General features: G+C 38.9%; 1 protein-coding gene across 1 annotated transcript in view; it reads left to right on the top strand.

Moving 5' to 3' along the window:
* TINAG (tubulointerstitial nephritis antigen) overlaps positions 1-18,556 on the top strand; it is a gene marked incomplete at its 5' end in the record, with an annotated part of 44,047 nt that overhangs the window by 2,181 nt on the left and 23,310 nt on the right. The window contains 5 exons of the mRNA XM_082300754.1: positions 2,419-2,482; positions 3,548-3,637; positions 5,213-5,327; positions 14,265-14,388; positions 16,549-16,699. Coding sequence (XP_082156880.1) covers positions 2,419-2,482; positions 3,548-3,637; positions 5,213-5,327; positions 14,265-14,388; positions 16,549-16,699 — 544 coding nt within the window. The remainder of the gene's footprint in view (positions 1-2,418; positions 2,483-3,547; positions 3,638-5,212; positions 5,328-14,264; positions 14,389-16,548; positions 16,700-18,556) is intronic.

Below are 18,556 nucleotides of genomic sequence, written 5' to 3'. Positions count from 1 at the left end.
AGCACTTGAAGACCACATATGCCGCACTGCTTTTTACCTGGAAGATCTTGATCTTTTTTGGTTGCTAGAGGTTTTGCTCTCAAAGCCTCCTGAATCATATTTCTTTAAATAAATCAATAAACTGAAGTGTTTTACATGGGCTGGAATGTACAGCAATAAAACTGCTTGGTGGTTTATTTCTGGATCTCCACATGTACACTGACTTAGTGTGCAGCAGAAACAAGCTACACTGTGACTTCTTCCATGGAGGTGCACCATACTGGGGGTCAGTATTGATTTAACTATGTGGAACTGCTTTGACTCTGCCTTCATAAACCCAGCCTTCAGTTTATTTCTATGGCTTTCATGTGTAGTTTCAGAAGAAACTGCAGATTCCTGCCTTAGATACCAAGTGGAAGTTCAGGATCTTTTTATTATAGTAGTGTTTTAATTTTTGTTGTTAGAAGAACTTTTTGAGTTTTATCTCAGGACTGTATTTATTATTTATTTTATCTCTTTGTTTCAATTAGTCTGATGGTACAAAAAGCCCTGTCAAAATCCACACACCGGATCTCACCCTGTTGGTGGTGTAAAAGTGACATCCAGTGAGTTTGCTAATTGCTTTTACATGACAGTCATGATCTGACCTACAAGGGAGTAAACCTGAAGGTATTTCAGTGACAGAAGTACTCACACCAATGCTGGAGGCAAATGAAATGAGAACCATTAAGGGTATAAGAATGTTGGACTGGGAAGGAAGTCTCCATTTATCAAATGTTCTTCTTTCCAATAATGACTTGCACATCAGAAAATCCCATTCACAAAGTCATCAAGATGCATCTTCAAATTAACTTCCCACTTAGTGTATTAGTATTCTGACCTAATACATTCAGAGCCAGACAACTTTGCTGTATTCTCATGTGTCTTCTAGCTTAGATATCTCTGTTGTCTCACTGGTGCCTCAGGCAGTACTCCTGGCCCTCAAAATATTAATTGGGCTAGGCTAAAGAAACTGCATGGTGTTAATCTTCAATTCCCCAGGCATACATCATTAGAAAGCTGCTTCTGTACTGGTCCAGGTTTGCATTTTATCTTGGGCACAGGCAGTGAGCCCTGCCAGCAGAGCTCCACTGAGGGTCTGCTCCATCTCTCAAATGCTGCATCAACATTTTCTTCTCTTGATATTTTTGAACTGTCTTGCTTGATCCTCCTTCCAGCTACTGTCTGATGCTGACATTGTGACAAACTGTGGCGCTTTGGTAATTTGAGTATTCACTGAAAAACACCTCAGCTCTTAGCTGAAGCTGGATTAGAGCAGACACTTTGGGTCTCAGACTGCCTCAGCGGAATTTATTTTACCTGTGCTATCTCTCATAGCCTAATGAACTACCAAAAGGGCAAGAAAGGCACTTACAGTTAATACATCACCTCTACTGCACTTTGTTATGACATTATGTAGGGCTCAGAGTGTGTGCTTCTGTCCTGGCAGTGAAGGAGGCGCAGGCAGCTGAGGCGTACATGTGTGTGTGTGTGTCTGGGCAGACAAACTCCAGCCCTGGACATGAGAGGGGCATGATCTTCCTCACACTGGTGGTGGGGGGAAAAGCGTGGTATCATGCAAATATGAAGTCAGCACTGTGTTAAATCTTCTTGAAAATGGAGGCAAAGGGAGTCCAAACCCTCTCAGCAGGGGAAGAAACCTGACATTTGCAGGCTCACCTATCAGAACAGACTGGAAAACACAGACCTGTGTGATAAATGTACAATGTTTGTTACTGACTCAACCCAACACCCTGTGCAGGCATTCTGGATCATTATTCTACTGAAACTTTGATAATCCAATGCAGTGATGAAACTATTTATGTGGAAGATATTGAAAGACACACAAAATCTTTTCTAAGTGAAGTGTTATCAAATAAAAAAAGTGAGAGGGATGTATTTTTTTGGAGAACTCACCACTCAATTTAGGTTTTATAGTGGGTTTTGGAGGGTGTATGAAACATACATTTGCCTTGAAATGTAATTGATCTGTCTGTTTTTCAAAGAGGAGTTAATCTGGCAAGGAAAAATAATTTATTACAATGGGTTTGGAATATTCACTAATTTTTTAGATTCTATACCTGTAAAAACTTATTTCTATTTTTATTGCCAATTAGAAAATAACTTTTATTAGAAATATTTTCTTTTCACTACTGGAAAATAACTTTATTTGAAGAATTTTTTTAAAATTTATTTGTAAGATAGTAATTCTTCACTGGGTGTTTTAAATGCTTTAAAATGACTTCATTACTTGGAAGAAACTGGAACCATATTGCTGACTTTCAACTAAATAATTCAAGCATAGTGCATACAACCAATTAATACAATAGTAGCAAGAGTTTTCAGTAATTCACTTGAAGAATTATTTTATTTTCACACATCTATATGTTATGTTGGCAGGTTGTTATAAAGATGGCCGATATTACGGAGAAGGAACAATAATTAAAGACAACTGCAATTCCTGGTAATGTTTCAGAGAACAGCAAATTGAATTTTATCTAGCATATGTCACGAAACAGTAATTAATGTAGAGAGCATCTTGAAATTCATATTAAAAATTAAATCAAAATGGCTGCAAAAGTAGTGCTAAGTGTTAAGGTTTTGTGGAAGTAGATTACAGTCCCCTTAGAAGCATGGCAAGAGGGAAACTGAACTTTCTAATCAAGATATGAATATTAGACTATTAAAATCTCCTCCTCACTGGCCTAATTCTTTTCCTGCTCAGTCAAACCTAAATTGAAATGGTTTCAGTCTAGACCTGGGCATTGACCTGAATGCAGACCAAACAAATATCATTGGACTTCATGGAATCCTTCCTCCTTGTTTGTTTGTTTGTTTGTTTTTCACATGAGTAAGGAGAGATTACATTAACTTGTAAGGGAAGGATATATATACATAAATACATATAAACATACACTATATATATATATATGCATTTATGTGGGAAGGGGAGAATTGTTTGAGCACCCTTTTCTCTGCCTTGGGACAGGAGCAGACAGTGCAGGCAGGGGAGCTTTGCTCTCAGCCCTGGCAGTTGGCTGCCTGAGCTTTGCCTCTCCAAAAACCAGCCCCACACTGGAGGGACTGGGGCCCCAGGGCAGTCCCAGAGCTCCAGCTGTGCCCAAACAGGGCTGGAGCTCCCACTCTGCTGACTTTAGCCCAGGGTCCTTGGAGCAAGGTATCTGGGGCCACAAAACCCTTTCTGGGTTTCCAGAGTAAATCTCCCTAAAAACATCACATTTTTTCAGGAATTCAACAACAACATCACATTCCCTGGTTTGATCTCACAAAGATGGAAGCAAAATTTTTCAGATATGACCTTCCTAACAAGCTGTAAACCTTCCCAGCTTGTTCCAAATCATTAAGTGGTGAAGCAGGAAGAAATGACACTATGTTTTCATAAACACTGTGTGACAATTATATCGTTCATACTTCTTTCCCCCTCCATCTGCCTTCTGCTGTTAAAGTGCATATTTTTCCTTTGACAATTCTTTTTTGTTGTTGTTTAATGATATTCTTGTCCTTTCAGCAAATGTTTCAACAGTCTCTGGGAATGTTCAACAGACGTATGCCTTGTTCGCCAAGACTTAATTCAGCACATCAATTCTGGAGATTATGGGTGAGAACCCTTTTATTTTAGAGTTCTGTTATGCATCACAGTATTGCTCATTGTGTGCATGTGCTAATTACAAGGTATGCAGTCCTTCTCCAAATACATTACAGCAATTTGACAGTAAGTGTGCATTTGTGAAACTTTCCTAATGTACTGGCAGATTACAAAGCTTTAAATAGAAAGATACTGAACATCTCATGCTAGTAAGAGTTACTCTAAACAGCTGTCTAAAATATTTTCCAAATTTAGAACAATTTTTTTCTCTGAAAACACAATTTGCATCATCTTCCCTTATTCTTCATTGTGTTTATTACTTGGGATAGATATTTAAAGTAATTTTTTCTCCTCCCATGAGACCACTGTTCCATGTTACAGGACTCTAGGTAGCACTGGAAGAGGAGAAGATGGGCCGAATGGGGACCAAGTTATGAGAACTTTGTGGGGCTTTGTGGGGGTGTTTCTCTTGCTAATAATCTCATTGCCCTAGCTAGTGCACGGAGATTAGGGACCCTAGTACTGGATCTGTGCCTTTGGAGACTGCTGGCTGTTTACTGACAGAGATACAGGGGCAGCCTCCCTGGGATCTGGGGTACCAAATTCACCAATGAAGCCTGTCCAGATTTCAGACTGTCATGAGTGCTGAAATACTTCACAGGAGACTTTTAAACCAACTGAATGATCATAAACAACCAAGTTAGGCCCCTGGAGCCTTAACCTGTCTCTTGTCAGTGGTGAGCAATGAGGTTTGTCACAGGGTGACAGGTGAGGTATGGCTCAACCTGTCCATGTGCTTGCACTTTTCACTGACCACATGGAGACCAAGAGCAATGAGGCTTCTTTGGGCAGCATGAATCCCACCCCTTGTTCTTCATATAAAAGCAAGAAAGGAACGGGTTAAGAGAATGCTCGCTCCCCTGTCACTCAGCCCTTATCCAGTAATGAATTTCAGTGTGTTCCAAAGTGTATGGCTGCAAGGATGTGGGTTTTTTGTTGTGCATATAATTTGACGTCAGCACTACAATGTGAGCCGAGTCCACCTGAGAGTAACGAGGGAATACTTAGAGAACCGTGGGGAGCCCTTCCTCTCACAGCGGCTATTGGTATAAAACTCGGGCAGAAGGTGTCAGCTGGGCTTTCTGCTGGGTTCAACAGCACCTCTCTTCTGGTGCACCAGAGCGTGAAGGCGCACTGTAACTCACTACATGAGGCTGTTGGTTGTCTGTGGGAATCTGGGCTGGAGCAAGATTTGAGCATAACTTCAAGAGAACAATAATATTTTGACTGAGCATCTTGTTTTCCAATACTGCCCTGAAATATTGCATGCTCATGTCCTGCAGGCTGATGTGATGCTGACCCCAAATCACCACTATTCACATAGTGCTGTGTTGCTCCATCTTACACTTATCTGCAGTGGAAGAGCCCATAGTAAATATTTTCTCATGTATATTGAATACAAGGTTTTGAAATGTGGTTTCAAAAATTTATTTCTGGATGCTTTTGCTAGTTGTACTCTTAAATGAGCAATGTGTTAATGTGAGTTATATCTCTAACGTGGGTCTTTGGTTTTCATCTGTGAGGAAGATGGAAAGCTGACAACTACAGTCAGTTCTGGGGAATGACAGTGGAAGAAGGTTTCAAAAAGCGCCTGGGCACCTTCCCTCCATCTCATTCTTTACTGAATATGAGAGAAGCTCCAGTAAGTGTCATGTACACTTGTTAATTTTTGTAAATAACTTTATCACATGGAAAAATAACCGTGGACTATTATAAGAGTATGATTCAGGGTTTTGGCACTGAATGTTTCTATGTTGAATATGATGCTTCTGGAACAGTTCTACAAGTCATAGAATGTCTGGCCCTATTGACAGAAATCAAACAAGGAGGAGCAAAAGAAAATCCTAATCACTGTGAAGTTCTGCAGCAATATTAACATATCATTGTAGTTCACTTCTTTAAGAGGGCTCCATACTAATCTCTCAATTTTGTAATCATTGCAGACATAGCTGTAACCACAGAAAAATAAATCCGGGCATAGTTCATTAGGGCTAACAGCTGAGACTTCACAGCCATCTTTGACAGAAGTTGTGAAACTTGTTTTGGGTTTTGAACAAATGGACAGCAAAATTATGGGAATCATGGCAAAATGAAATGATTACTACCAGCTTTCTAAACCTCTTGGCCATGGCAATTTTCATGACAGCTAAATTAAATTTCCTATCATTTATTTATGCTAAGATTAGTTCTGCAGCAAAGCAAACATACTTTAAGTTATGTATGTAGCTTAAGCAATTTAAGAAAAAAGACAAGTTATTCAATCCAGAGTGATTTTTCCAATGCTTTGGATCAGTTGCTTAGTTTCTTTCTTAGAGGACACAATTTATGGAAATCACAGACCAAAAAATCCCCCACCTAACTAGCTCACCATAGTGAAATTAGAAGAATTGCAAGTATAAATCTATCCATCCAAGGTTTGCAAAAGCATTAAGTATAACAGGTATTTATCTTTGGTTTCTATATAGTTCAGGCAATGATGCCATTTGATTATCTATTAAAAGTCAATCGTTGATGCTTGTATATGTGTTGTGGTGTTGCCTAGAATCGAAAGAAAACTTTCCAAACATTATTAAAGGTGGTAATATAAAGAGCAGTTATTTAATGAAAGCTTTCAGGTGCACAAAATATCTATGTGCATGCCCAATATGGGATGTCCACAAATTTTGTAAGTTTGATTAATTAGCATATCTAGCAAGTACATCCAATAGGAGACCGGTTGCCCTGGTGTAGTGGTTTGGTCCAAAATACTCATTACTATTTACCTTCTGTGAGATAAGAATTAGGAGAAACACAAAGCAGGCACCAAACTGGAAAGAATATAATGAGGTTTATTAACAGACCTAAAAGAAGAAAAAAAATCATACCACACCTTCAGAACACTTCTCCTCCCCCCACCTTTCTCCCTTCTCCCAGTGACAATGTATAAAGACAACCCTTGAGATGTTGAGTCTGTTTACCATTTCCATAATAACCTTGTTCAGTCCATTTAGGAAGAGGAGTCTCTCTTGTCTATGCTATGAAAACATTATCACAACGAGACAGCCACCCAGGTTGGTTCTCTGCTCGCCTGTGAGTCCCTTCCCACAACTTGTAGCTTTTCCCACAACTGCTTTCGAGAGTCCACTCTTGAATTACCGGGGTAAAATTTTAAGGTTGAGCCATTCAGAAACAAAAGTTCTCTTCACCCATCTCTGGGAGCATTTCATCTCTAAGAACAGAGGCCCTTCTCCTTCCCTGGGAGCAAAGGGTCTTCTTCAGCTTCATCTTTAGGACTATCTCTGGGAGCATCTCTAGGAACTGAGGTTTTCTCCTTTCCATTTGGAGCAAAAGTCCTCATTGCTTCCATCTCTCCCTGTCCAAACTTCTCATGAAATTACAGCTGCTTCAGCATCTGCTTATCTCAGCACAGGTGCTTTTGCTCACAAGTACAAGTTGAATGCTCCACCCCCCATGCCTTCATGAAATTACAATGGGTACTCTGATATATCATAGCTTTACAACAGAATTTCAGCTTTAAGCATCTCCTCTTTCTCTTCCCTCAGGTTTTCAGCTCTTCACAGCACTAAAAGGGTTAATCTCACCTAGGCCTTGCAGCTGGAATGTCGCTTATCGCTGTTGGTCACATGATCTTTGTCGGACAGTGGTGGGCAGCTTCAGCTGAATCTTGGCCACACTGAAGAGGGGGAGCTGGGCTGCTCTGTCTGCCCACAGCACAGCAGTGGGGGTGGTTCTATGGGTGGACCAGGGCCCATCGGCTCCAGGATGGCCGTGGCCCAGCCTGGCCTGGCCCGAGCAGGGCCTGGGCCGGGCCCGCTGGCCCCTGCCCAGGGCCCGCAGCCACCTGTCCCAGCACCAGAAACGAGAGAGAGCTGTGGGAGGGAGTTTGTTTGTTCTTAAGTGTGGATCACAGAGGCGGTCACCATTTTAAGTGGCTTAAAGAATTGTCCATCTTCAAACTGGCCATCTGATAGGTTCTGTCAGGTCACAGAGGAAGCTGTAAGCACCCCTTTGCAAGAACATAACTTCCGGGACTATGCCTGCTAACCCATGACACTTGGTAACCCACCTTTGGGCCTGTGTCTTGGAGTCTCTCCAAGGGCTTCTTCACCCTATATTTGGTTATGTCTCCTGGGTACTGGTGCAAAACAGGGTGTCCTTGTTAGAAATGCTTTTTTTGAAAATAAGGCTAAACAGTGACACTAACCGTGCCTTAATTATGCCTCCCCTGATGGGGGAGAATTTTAGAGTCTTTGCCAGGAGTCTGAGAGACGAATGGGACCTTCAGCCTTCTCTGCTTTCTAATAGTTGTTTATTAAGTCTTAGCAGAGAAATAGAGCCACTTAACGTGACCCAGACATAGCACAGAGCAGAGAATGCAGGAGAATGCCAAATTATCAAGCTTTACACAGTCTTTTAAAGGTGAATCACCCAATGATAACTTAAAACGAAAGATATTTTTGCTTTTCTTCCAATGTATAAGAAATCATTTTGTCACGTAGACAGGAACTGCAGAATTCTTTATCCAGTCATCCCAAACTCCTTCTACTGCAGAATATGGAGTAGTAGAAGAAGAAGAAGAAGGTCTGGAGAACAACAACAATCCTCCATTTTGAAGTTTTTTGCTTTTATCTATTTGCTATATTAAAAAACCCAAATCCTCTAAGTTTTTCACCTTGTGACAATCTTACATAATATTCTATCACCGAGTTCACACCAGTGTAGATTCTAATTCTTCCCAGAGGGTAGGCAATTTTCTCCAAGGACAAATGTCAAAAACAGTGTTGTCCAGGAGGGTAGAACCCTTCAAAACAGGCAGAGAAGTATTCTCTGCACTCTGGGTTCCCACAAACAGAATTTTGAGAAGGTAGCATAAATGTGTGAAAGAGGGTAATCTACTATTGTAAGGTGTGAGAAAGCATGAAAAATTATACAGCTATATACCAAAAATCTAAAAAGCTGCAAATATATTAAAAAAATATATATATATATAAAAATGCTTAAAATCTTTAGGCATCAGTGGCAGAAGAATTTCCACATGATGGAAAGCCCTGTGTGACAGACAGTGGCATTGCAGAGCTGCCACTTGAACAGGTTTTGGGGAAAGAGGGAATGGCCTCTGCAATAATTTTAGCAGTCCTAATCCTTTTGCTTGCTTCAGACTCATTCTGTGTTGCACAGAATGCCAGCTCCCTGCAGCGGCATAGAGAGGCATTGGGCTGGGGCCCAGATTGGCCAGCTCAATCAAAATTACACTGTGAAGGGTTGCCAGAGCAAGAAGTGGACAGGAATCAAGCTTTGGAGTTTTGCCTTGTAGGATTTTCTGGACTACTCTTTGCAGCCAAAGATGGATCATTTCACTGGAAGATGGCAGGTCAAAATAAGACAATAACATAAAAGAATTTAATCCACTATTTAGTAGGTGTCTGCCTTAAGTCACCGGTGAACTGCACTGAGGCTCAAAAGAGTGGATTGATTTGCTGTTTTTGGCTTTTTCCTTGAGGGATACAATGTGGTGCTTATATAGCACAGGAAAAAAAGGATGTCATCAGAGGCTGATATCTCCATTAGTAGGTATCTAGCTAGGTGAAACAAATCCCACCTAGGAAAACAGGAAAGGGGTTTCAAGAAATTCTTTATGATACTTCCTTTCCTCCATTCAGTTTGGAGTAGCTGTTTACTCAGCAGTCCTGCATTACATCCAACCTATTGAATCATTGTTATTAAGCTTCCTGCAGTTACTTCACTGCTATGCTTCTTACAACCTTTGTTCCACTGCTAAATTTCTCAGTCACATTTTCTCTGTCTGCTGTCTCAAGAAATCTATGAGCCACAAACCAACTCCCTTTGGCACTGCCAGACACCCAAGGAGATTCAGTGGATTTTTCTCCAGAAATCCAGCTTTGTACATTCATGCATTAAGCCATCAGGAGACTTCTTTACATGTTGCTGGAACCACATACTTTCCACAGGATTCTAAGAAATCTTTCTACTTACAAAGGCTAAAAATATAAAATAATACACTCTGTATAACTTTCTCAGCTTCTGGAAAATTCATTCAGCTTGCATAAAATGGGTCTCAGTTGTACCTGAGCCCATCTCCTACCTATGGCTTCTCTTCAGAATTATTAGAACTTCCTTGCTTTTAGCCCCATGGTTTCTGTCTTAGCTAGTGGTGATAAAAAAATATTTTTCCCTGAAGTTTCCTATGAAGTTCCAAATTTCTCTGATTTTGTCCCCTTCTGTAGTTTCCCAGAAGAATATAATCTCTTTAGTGTCATTGTGCTGCCTCAGGAATTACCTGTCTTTGCCACATTTTAATACTTCACAACAACACTTAAAAACGACAGTTTCCTTCACTAATAGGCAGATCCATATCTACCGTCACTGCACCATCCAACGATTTCGTAGCATGCATTGGGCTCATCAGGGGATACATCAATCGATTCTTCCAACTGGCAAAACAAAAGAAGCCATGGAGATAAGTTCCAGGCACTTTCAAAGATAAATATCTTGCCAGATTTTCATGGACTATTGCCCCTGTTTCACCTTTCCTGAATAATTTTCTGTCACTGATACGCAGTGAAGCACACTCACACATTTACAACGTCCCAAGTGATTCAAAACTAGTGAGTTTCCATGACAGTGTTTCCATTAAGCTTCACCTGTAACTGACAACTCAGAATAGGGTAAAAGAGATATGAATAAAAAAATTCAGAAATAATGACTTTGTAATATTTTTCAGAGACACTTCTCAAACCTTTATGGCTTAACCTTTAAATGACTTTGTTGAGTACTAATTCACTTGCGGGCTGATGTACTAGTTACTTATTGTGGATAAACTGGTACTAATTAAATAGTCATGCGTTCTATGGGATTATTACTGTCTTTCCCATTTTGCAAGTCACAAAACTAAACATCCACATATTTAGTGGTTAAAAAACTACAATTAGTGTTCAGGAGTTTTGGGCTTGTACTGACCTGATTAACTGGTAGCTCTGGTACAGTCGAAATAAATCCGAAATCTGCAGCTACCATTCATTAAATACAACTTTTTTAAATACAACTTTTTTTTTTTTTTTTTTTTTTTTTTTTTTTTTTTTTTTGACAAAGCCCGTTTATGCAGCATGCTTCTGATCTATTATTAAGGGGAAAAAATGATAGCTTCTGGTATGCAAGAGCCTGACGTTCCAAATTATTTTCTGTTGTCTTTTGGGGATACTTGAGAAAAACATTTTTGTGTAGAAGGGGCTTCTTACTCAAGGGCATGGGAAAAAAAGTTCAAAAATATTAAGCTTTTCTGTGCTAACAATTTTACATATACAGCACAATCAAATCCCAGCAGTGTCCAAAAAGTTTGCTTCTGGAATAGAGACTTTTTAGTTGTTTCTTTGACTGTCCAACTACAAATAAATCTTCATAGGATTAATTCAAATTAAACAGTGTGACAGATCTACATGTCATCTTAGGGAAATCACAAACTTCCTGAAGTTTGTCTTAGAGCTTTTAAAAGTTCTGCTGTTAATAAAAGACTATATCTGCTCAATAAGGTGATGTTTTTGTGTGGAAGGGAAGTTTAACATGATGGTACATTCGAATACCTAAAAGACAATGATATGGAGCAAGAACTAAATCTGAACTGAGGGCTCTCTGTTACATAGTATGGCTAGACCTGAGTACAGACCAACAGCTAAGTGCACCACTAAAACTGTTTGACTCCTGACAAAGCTGAAGCTCCTCCATCTGAGAAGGCATTTTCACTGCAGGAGACAACCATTCTTAAAGTTCCATGTAGCACAGGAATAACCACCACACCTTTAAAACTACTGTGGTGCACTTTTGGTGGTATTCTGTCAGCACAAGTCCTGGCAAGAAGTACATTTCAATGGTAGGATCTGCACCCCTCAGCAACAAGATGCTCACCTAAATGCCATCTTACAAGAAAATGAAATACATAATTCAGTAATAAGGCACCATTTTTTCACTAAATATCTAGAAACTCAAAAAAACAATTGGAAAGTAGACAAAGTACACCCTCTGTTCCACTGATATATGGCTTTTCCCAGTAAAAACCCTCAGGAGCTGTAGTTGTCTTGCAGATAGAAGGTCATTCATGCCCATTTTGTCTTCACAAAGAAAATGATGTCCAGAAACTTTTTCCTCCATTAAAAAAAAAAAAAAAAAAAATTGCTTTCCCCCAGGGAAAGAAGTGTCCACATTTGCAAATTCATTTATTTCTGGCCTTTTTTCTTTAATTGGTCATCTATGTTTTCTGAAGAAGTCATAGTTCAAATTCAAGTGCTCTTTTATATCCTCTTACCTTTCTGCTTTGGCCAGGCTGCTAACTTCACTACAGAGAGTACATATAAAGGTTTAAAAATAGTTCACCAGTCGTGCTGCTGATTGCCTTGTGCAGTCTGATGCTGGTCCATGGAGCATACACTGAGAAACTGTTGTCTAGACTTAATATTTGTCACAGAGCAGCAGTACTTCTCAATATCAGGGCAGCAATTTTTTCAGAAAAAAGCCAATGTTTCTGGCTAGAGGTCATTCCTGCATTTCTAAATGCCAAGGCTAAGGGTTAATGAGGGGTTTGCTCTGGGATTTACAATATGAGGCTTATAAATATATTGGCAGTAGGTTAGGAATACATAAAGTAATCACAGACTGGAGATCTATTTAGAATTTTGCTTTTCTCAACTGCCTCTTTTGTAGTGAGGCATTGTAATGAGCATTGTAAGGAGCCATTACCCACATAATTGTGCTAAACATTTGCCAAATTTTGCTTTTTTACTGGTTGGTAGTGAACAGCCTCATCATATAAAAGAAATTCTATTTGTCTGGGATTTCTCCTGTATGTTTCATCTTCAAAGTAAATCTTGAGCTTGTTCTTACTCGCTAATAATGAACATAATGATAATATGTCAAGTTACTCTTTAAATTAGTTGCTGCTTCCTAAGTGTCACTTGAAGTTGCAAGTCCCACATATATAAAACCCTTTGAAAAAGCAGACTTTTGAAACTGATTAATCAAAATACTGAGATTAATATTTTACCAAGGTTTAAAAAATTTACTGGCCTTTTATGGGTGGAGGTGAGACTTTCAAAATCATTGAAGTGACCTAAGAGCTTGCAGTATTCTTTAATTGATTCAGGACTCGCAGCCTGCATCTAACCTGGTCAACCTAGAACCTCTGGGTCTGGGAATGCACACAGACTGTATCAATTTGCCTGTGGGGGCTGTATCCCAATGTCAGATACAGACCTGAGGTACAAGCTTCGTTTTTCCTTTCCCACTTTTTCTCAGCTGGGGATTTGCTATGGCAAATCCAGACGTGCAAGCTGGATGGAGGCACTGCTGTTTCACAGTGTACACAACAAAGTGATCTTGATACAGACAAAGGGCTAAAATTAGGTTCTCTGAAGAGTCCTAAAATAGTTTGAAATAACAGGCCTCAAATGTTTAAATTGTCTTAGCAATGTCTTAGATTTATGATTATAAATCACATAAACTATTCAGAAAAATGTTTTAGCAAGGGTACCCAGAATCAGAAGATAAGAAAATTGAAGAACAGTAAGAGAATTTAGACAGGATAGAAGCCATTCGTCTTCAGGGTTTCTGCCTGCTTATGAGAAAGAAGCATCAGTGAGAGTTTTTCTTAGGAACAGATAATCTTATTTTGTATTTTGTATTTCCTTCTGGAAGTGACATTATCAACAATTTTTTGAAACAGACTGATTGCATGGCTTAATACTGCAGTTCTCTGTGGCCATTCCTATTTCCTTGCACAATATAATCAATCATTCCATGAAGTTCAACACTAAAAACAAAAATGGGTCAATGATTTTGATGTGTTGAACACAGAGCAGATTATTAGCAGTTGTACCAGATGGCTCTTGCATATGCAAATATTTGTTCAAAGCTTGGAGGACTTTGGAGGAGGGCATAAATTAAGGCTGAGAGATGAAGGTGGCAGAAATGGCTGGCCAAATTGCTTTAGTGAGCAGACCATGAATTTTCATGAATTCACTATCAGATTGAAAAGCAGAAGAAAAATCACTGATTTTTATTCTGGAATGGGAATAAGTGCTTCCAATTGAATAACCTCAACGTAAAAGACAAATCAGTGATACACTGTACTGATTCCTCTCCCACAGTGACTAAAATTTCCTACCTACACCCATGTGTCTGGGAGAACAGGGCAGCAGGTATCTAACTTCACCGCTATTTGTAGCAGAGGGCTTTTCATTCCAAAAATGCCAGCTGGGTCATACTTAGCAAATTTCATTGGATTGTTGTTTGAGATAAAAATCAGAGAGAAACTGGTCAGGTTACTCAGGTTGGCAGTCTTGAAGCTCAGCTTTTCAGTTCAGCTAATGGAGTGCCAGAATCCTCCTGCTCTCAGAGGTCTACAGCACCCAGCCGTGGGGAAACCACCTCAGATTTGCTTGGGAAGTCACAGGGGCCAATGCTTTAGGTTTCCTCAGTCTAAAAATTAACAAGTTTACCAACAAAATTACAGTAGAATTTATGATAAAAATAGGAAATGAAGCATATACAGATCTTCTACGTTTTGTTTTAGGGAAAGTCACTTCCAGAAGAAAAGTTTCCTGCAATTTTTTCAGCGACTTATGAGTGGCCTGAGTGGATTCATGATCCTTTGGATCAACGAAACTGTGGAGCATCCTGGGCTTTTTCAACCGCAAGTAATATTTTTTTTCCTCCCTTTAAAAGTATCAGTGATGTTATATGTGAAATGAAAACTGTAGTGGTTAGTAACAACATAATTTCAGCTCACTTTTCACTTTTTATTAGCAAATAGGAACTTTTAAAATCACTACAACTTTCCCTCTGTGTTGTTCCAAAGTCTTAAAATGTCAATCTAAGCTGCAGCATTTCACTTTTCATAAAATTGTGTAACGTAAGATTTTTTTTTGTGACAGAAAGTAGAAAATTAATTGACTGATGCACTTTATCTTAACTAGTAGAGTAATTTTTTAAAAATCCCCATCCTTTCTGTGCAACTACATGCTTGACTTGAAAGCTTAAAACAGGCAGGCTTTAATTTCTTTACATGTATTTATATATTTCTGCATTTAACAGTGTCCAACCCTTGCTACTTAAGAAAATTGGGTAAAATGTTTTCAAAATTTATGAGAAGAAAAACCTAAAACTGCTCAAATATTTGTGTGAGAAACAATCTTTCAAATTCTGTAAGAAATGTCAATAATGCAATCCAACCTCATGTGCTACCAATTCTGGTTTTATGAGAAATGGGCACAATGGTCACTTTTTCTAAAGAAGCTAGAAAAATCAGTTTTTCTGATGTAAAAAAGTACATTTTTCTTGCAATAAATTTCAGTGCATATTTGGATATATAAAGATAGAGAAAAAAGTCATGCAATCAATCTTTACGACTTAATTTGGCCAGTGGGTCCTCACAGGTGCAGGTTTCTACAACTGCTTCTTTAAATCACAGCAGTAAGAGAAGGAAAGGAGCACTTAGTCCAGATAATCCCAGCTCCCTGAAAAAAACAGACTGAACAGGTTCTTTTTCTGATATGTCTTATCCACTGCACATTTAAAAAGAGAAAACCAAGAGAGCTTTTAAAAGCTCTTCTGACAGATTACTGCAGAGATGAACAGAGATCACTGAGGGGAAGACTTTCCAGATACTGTGTCTGAATTTTCCTTTCCATAAGGAATTCACATAATTATTTTCAAAGCTATATAGTGTGAGATGCCTTCACATATTTTTTTAGGTGCATCTAACATTTTTAATCTGAATTTACAAGATTAGTTGTTGCTCAATGAACAGACAAGCACTGCTGTATAATTTTTTCTTATCATGAATAATTTCTTTAAGTATTCCAAAACTTTACAGTAAAAGGCTTTTATACCTATGAAAATAAATTCCTTATTATGGGACATCTCACAGAAGCGCAAAATATAGTTTACATCAACAAACTTTCTTTTCTGAAGTCCTCCTCAAAGTTCAGCAAAGTTAGTGTTGATTTTGACAGGGATTTGAATTCAAGAGATTTTTTAAAAGTTTATTTTCAAAGTAAAAAATTTGGGGCTTAAAGTAATACAAATAAAATTTAATCACAGGTAATGACCGGAAGTGAGGCTTAATGATTGTTTCACTGTCATTCGATAAAGAAGGTAGAAGTACCTTAGTTTCACCCACAATTTAGTTAACCTAGTCTACATTAAATCAGTTCATAAATACATAAGGACTAAGAATCATCATTATCTGAGTGAATTCAGATAAGGTGTCTATCCCAGAAGAATAATTTTGTGTGATAAGGGAAGGAGGTACAAAGAGTCCTACAGTTACACTTTAATATGAACATCTCCAAATACTCTTTGTAATAAAACCAATACATATTTTCAGTCTTAAATTTTCTTCTTCATAGGACTGTTCTCCTTTTTTTTCCCCCCCCCAGATAAAGGAAAGAAAAATAGGAAGAAAGCAAAGAGATTTGGAGATTCAGCTGCAGAAAGTTGGAAAGTATTTGCTTCTTCTGCTGAAGGCAACCACATATGAATATGCAAACAAACTTTTACAAACATGGTAGAGACAATTATGCAAATGTCTCATCTGATGTTTAGATATGTAGGACTTTATAATAGCCAGTAAATCTAGGGATTTGTCATATTACAGTGAAGTTGCTCATGATACTTTGCAATATCCCAGTCCTCTCTCACAAAAGTCTGGGCAGATTATATCAGTATTGTTTAGGAAAGATATCCGCACAGACAGAAAATATTGAGGTTGTATTTCCATCCCTCTTTCACAAAAACAAATGCAAAGTTGTGAGTAATTATTTGGTTTTGATAACAGAAAATTTATTTCCATACAGGTGTTGCAGCAGATAGAATAGCAATTCATTCCAAGGGTCAGGTCACAGACAACCTTTCTGCTCAGAACTTGATCTCTTGTGATACCAGGAACCAACATGGATGTAATGGTGGAAGTATTGATGGTGCTTGGAGATATCTGAGAACACATGGGTAAATGTTTTATCTGGCTGTTTAGATAATTTTAAATTGAACCAGTTGCTTAAGTTATGATAAGACAACACTGTAAATGGACTCAAAACTTTTGTGTCTCTTGAGATATAGGCTCTTCATTTTAAACAACCTTGAGTAAGCAGCCAGTTGCATGAGACAATATTGTGAATATTCAAAAGAATCAAACATCTTTTCTCTACAAAGCAAATTGCAATAATCTCGTCCCATGAGTGTTCCAGAATGCAACACTCTGTTAAGGACTGTACCTAGATCCTTCCTTCAGGTCAGACTAAGAAGAGTTAACAGCTGTCAAATTCCACACGAACAGCTAGAAACTTTAAAATGGGATATAATCATTTATGGAATCACAAAATTATTTTGGTTGGAATTTTTAGAGGTGACCTGGTCCAACATTCTGCTCAAAGCATGACTTTGAAATTAGATCAGACTGTTTAGACCATGTCCCTGGACACATTTTTAGTATCTTCAAGGATGGAGGTTCCAAAACCTTTCTTGCAGCAGGTCAGTTTTTTTGACCACTCTTATGGTCAAACACTTTTTTGTCATATCAGCATTTTCCTTGGTAGGCCTTGTGATGGGTGCCTTCCAACTTTTCACTGTGTATCTGCAAAAGTTTTGTTCTGTCTCTTCTATACCTCTCCTTACATAGTGGAAGACAGGAATTGTATACTCTTTTGCCTTTCCTTCTCTGAACTGAACAAGCCCAGCTGCCTCAGCTTCAGTCCCCTAAGTGCCTTCCACTGGCCTTGATCAGCTTGTCAGTGTCTTTCCTGGGGAACACGTAAGTGAAGATACAACTCCATCTGCTGAGTAGGAATTTGAGGGGAATATTAATTTTTCACAACATCTTGGCAATGTTCTTGATAACAGAGCCCAGTATTGACTGTCCACATTTGCCAAGAGGGCTCACTGCTCACCTACATTCAACTTTCTGTTTCTCAGGGCCTCCTGTCCTTCTCTGTGAAACAGCAGAGGCAGTGCCCTGCCAGTACCTGGGCAGTTCTGGCTCAGAGGCAGGATTTGCCATCTGTCTTTGTTGAACTTCGGGATGTTTCTGTCAGGCTCATTTCTTCAGCTTATTAACGCTGCTCTGAATGGCAGCCATGCACACTAATCCCTCCCCAACAGTTTTGCATTCTCCACAAACTTTCTAAGGGTGCCTTACATCTAGCTGTCCAGATTGTTAACAGAGATGCAAAACTGTTGCTTTTGCGTTGTCTGCTGGGGAATGCCATTAATAAACAGACACCAGTCACTTTGACCTGTCGACCTTTCAGCATGCCAGTCCACAGCTGACCTTGTAAGCAACTAACCTAACCCAGTAAACTAGAGGAACACCACAGGAACCTATGCTGAAAATGTCACTAAAGACAAGGTAAATGATAGCTACTGCTTTCCTTGTTCTCTATGGAGCCAGTCATTACCTGCCATGGTAAATCTGCACTGCCTGTTCTCCGTCAACTCCTTGAAGTTTGTGTGCCTGGAAATGCCTTCCAGGAGAATGTCAATAACCACATTTTAGATACCATATAATCAAATCCTTCTGTTTTTCACATGATCAGAATTTTGTTGTCCTTTCTGTACCATATCAAAATCTGTTTCCTGTCTTGTTTTCATACAATCTCATCCCTTACTCTGCTATATATGAAACTGACAGACAGAGAGATCTCAGGTGTTCTCTCTGTCGACATTTAATTTTATTTATATAACAAACAAACCATGACAAGAGCAAAAGAATGTCAGACATGATGTGTTGTAGTTGACATGACAGCCTGGGGATCCAGGAGAAGACCTGTCACACTATACAAGTGATAATTCTGCTTTCTGCAAGTGTAT

The sequence above is a fragment of the Coloeus monedula genome, assembly GCF_965178545.1.
Source record: "Coloeus monedula genome assembly, chromosome: 2".
In the NCBI taxonomy this organism is placed as follows: domain Eukaryota; kingdom Metazoa; phylum Chordata; class Aves; order Passeriformes; family Corvidae; genus Coloeus; species Coloeus monedula.
The sequence above is the reverse complement of the archived record's forward strand: the minus strand, read 5'-3'. Positions and strand labels throughout refer to the sequence as shown.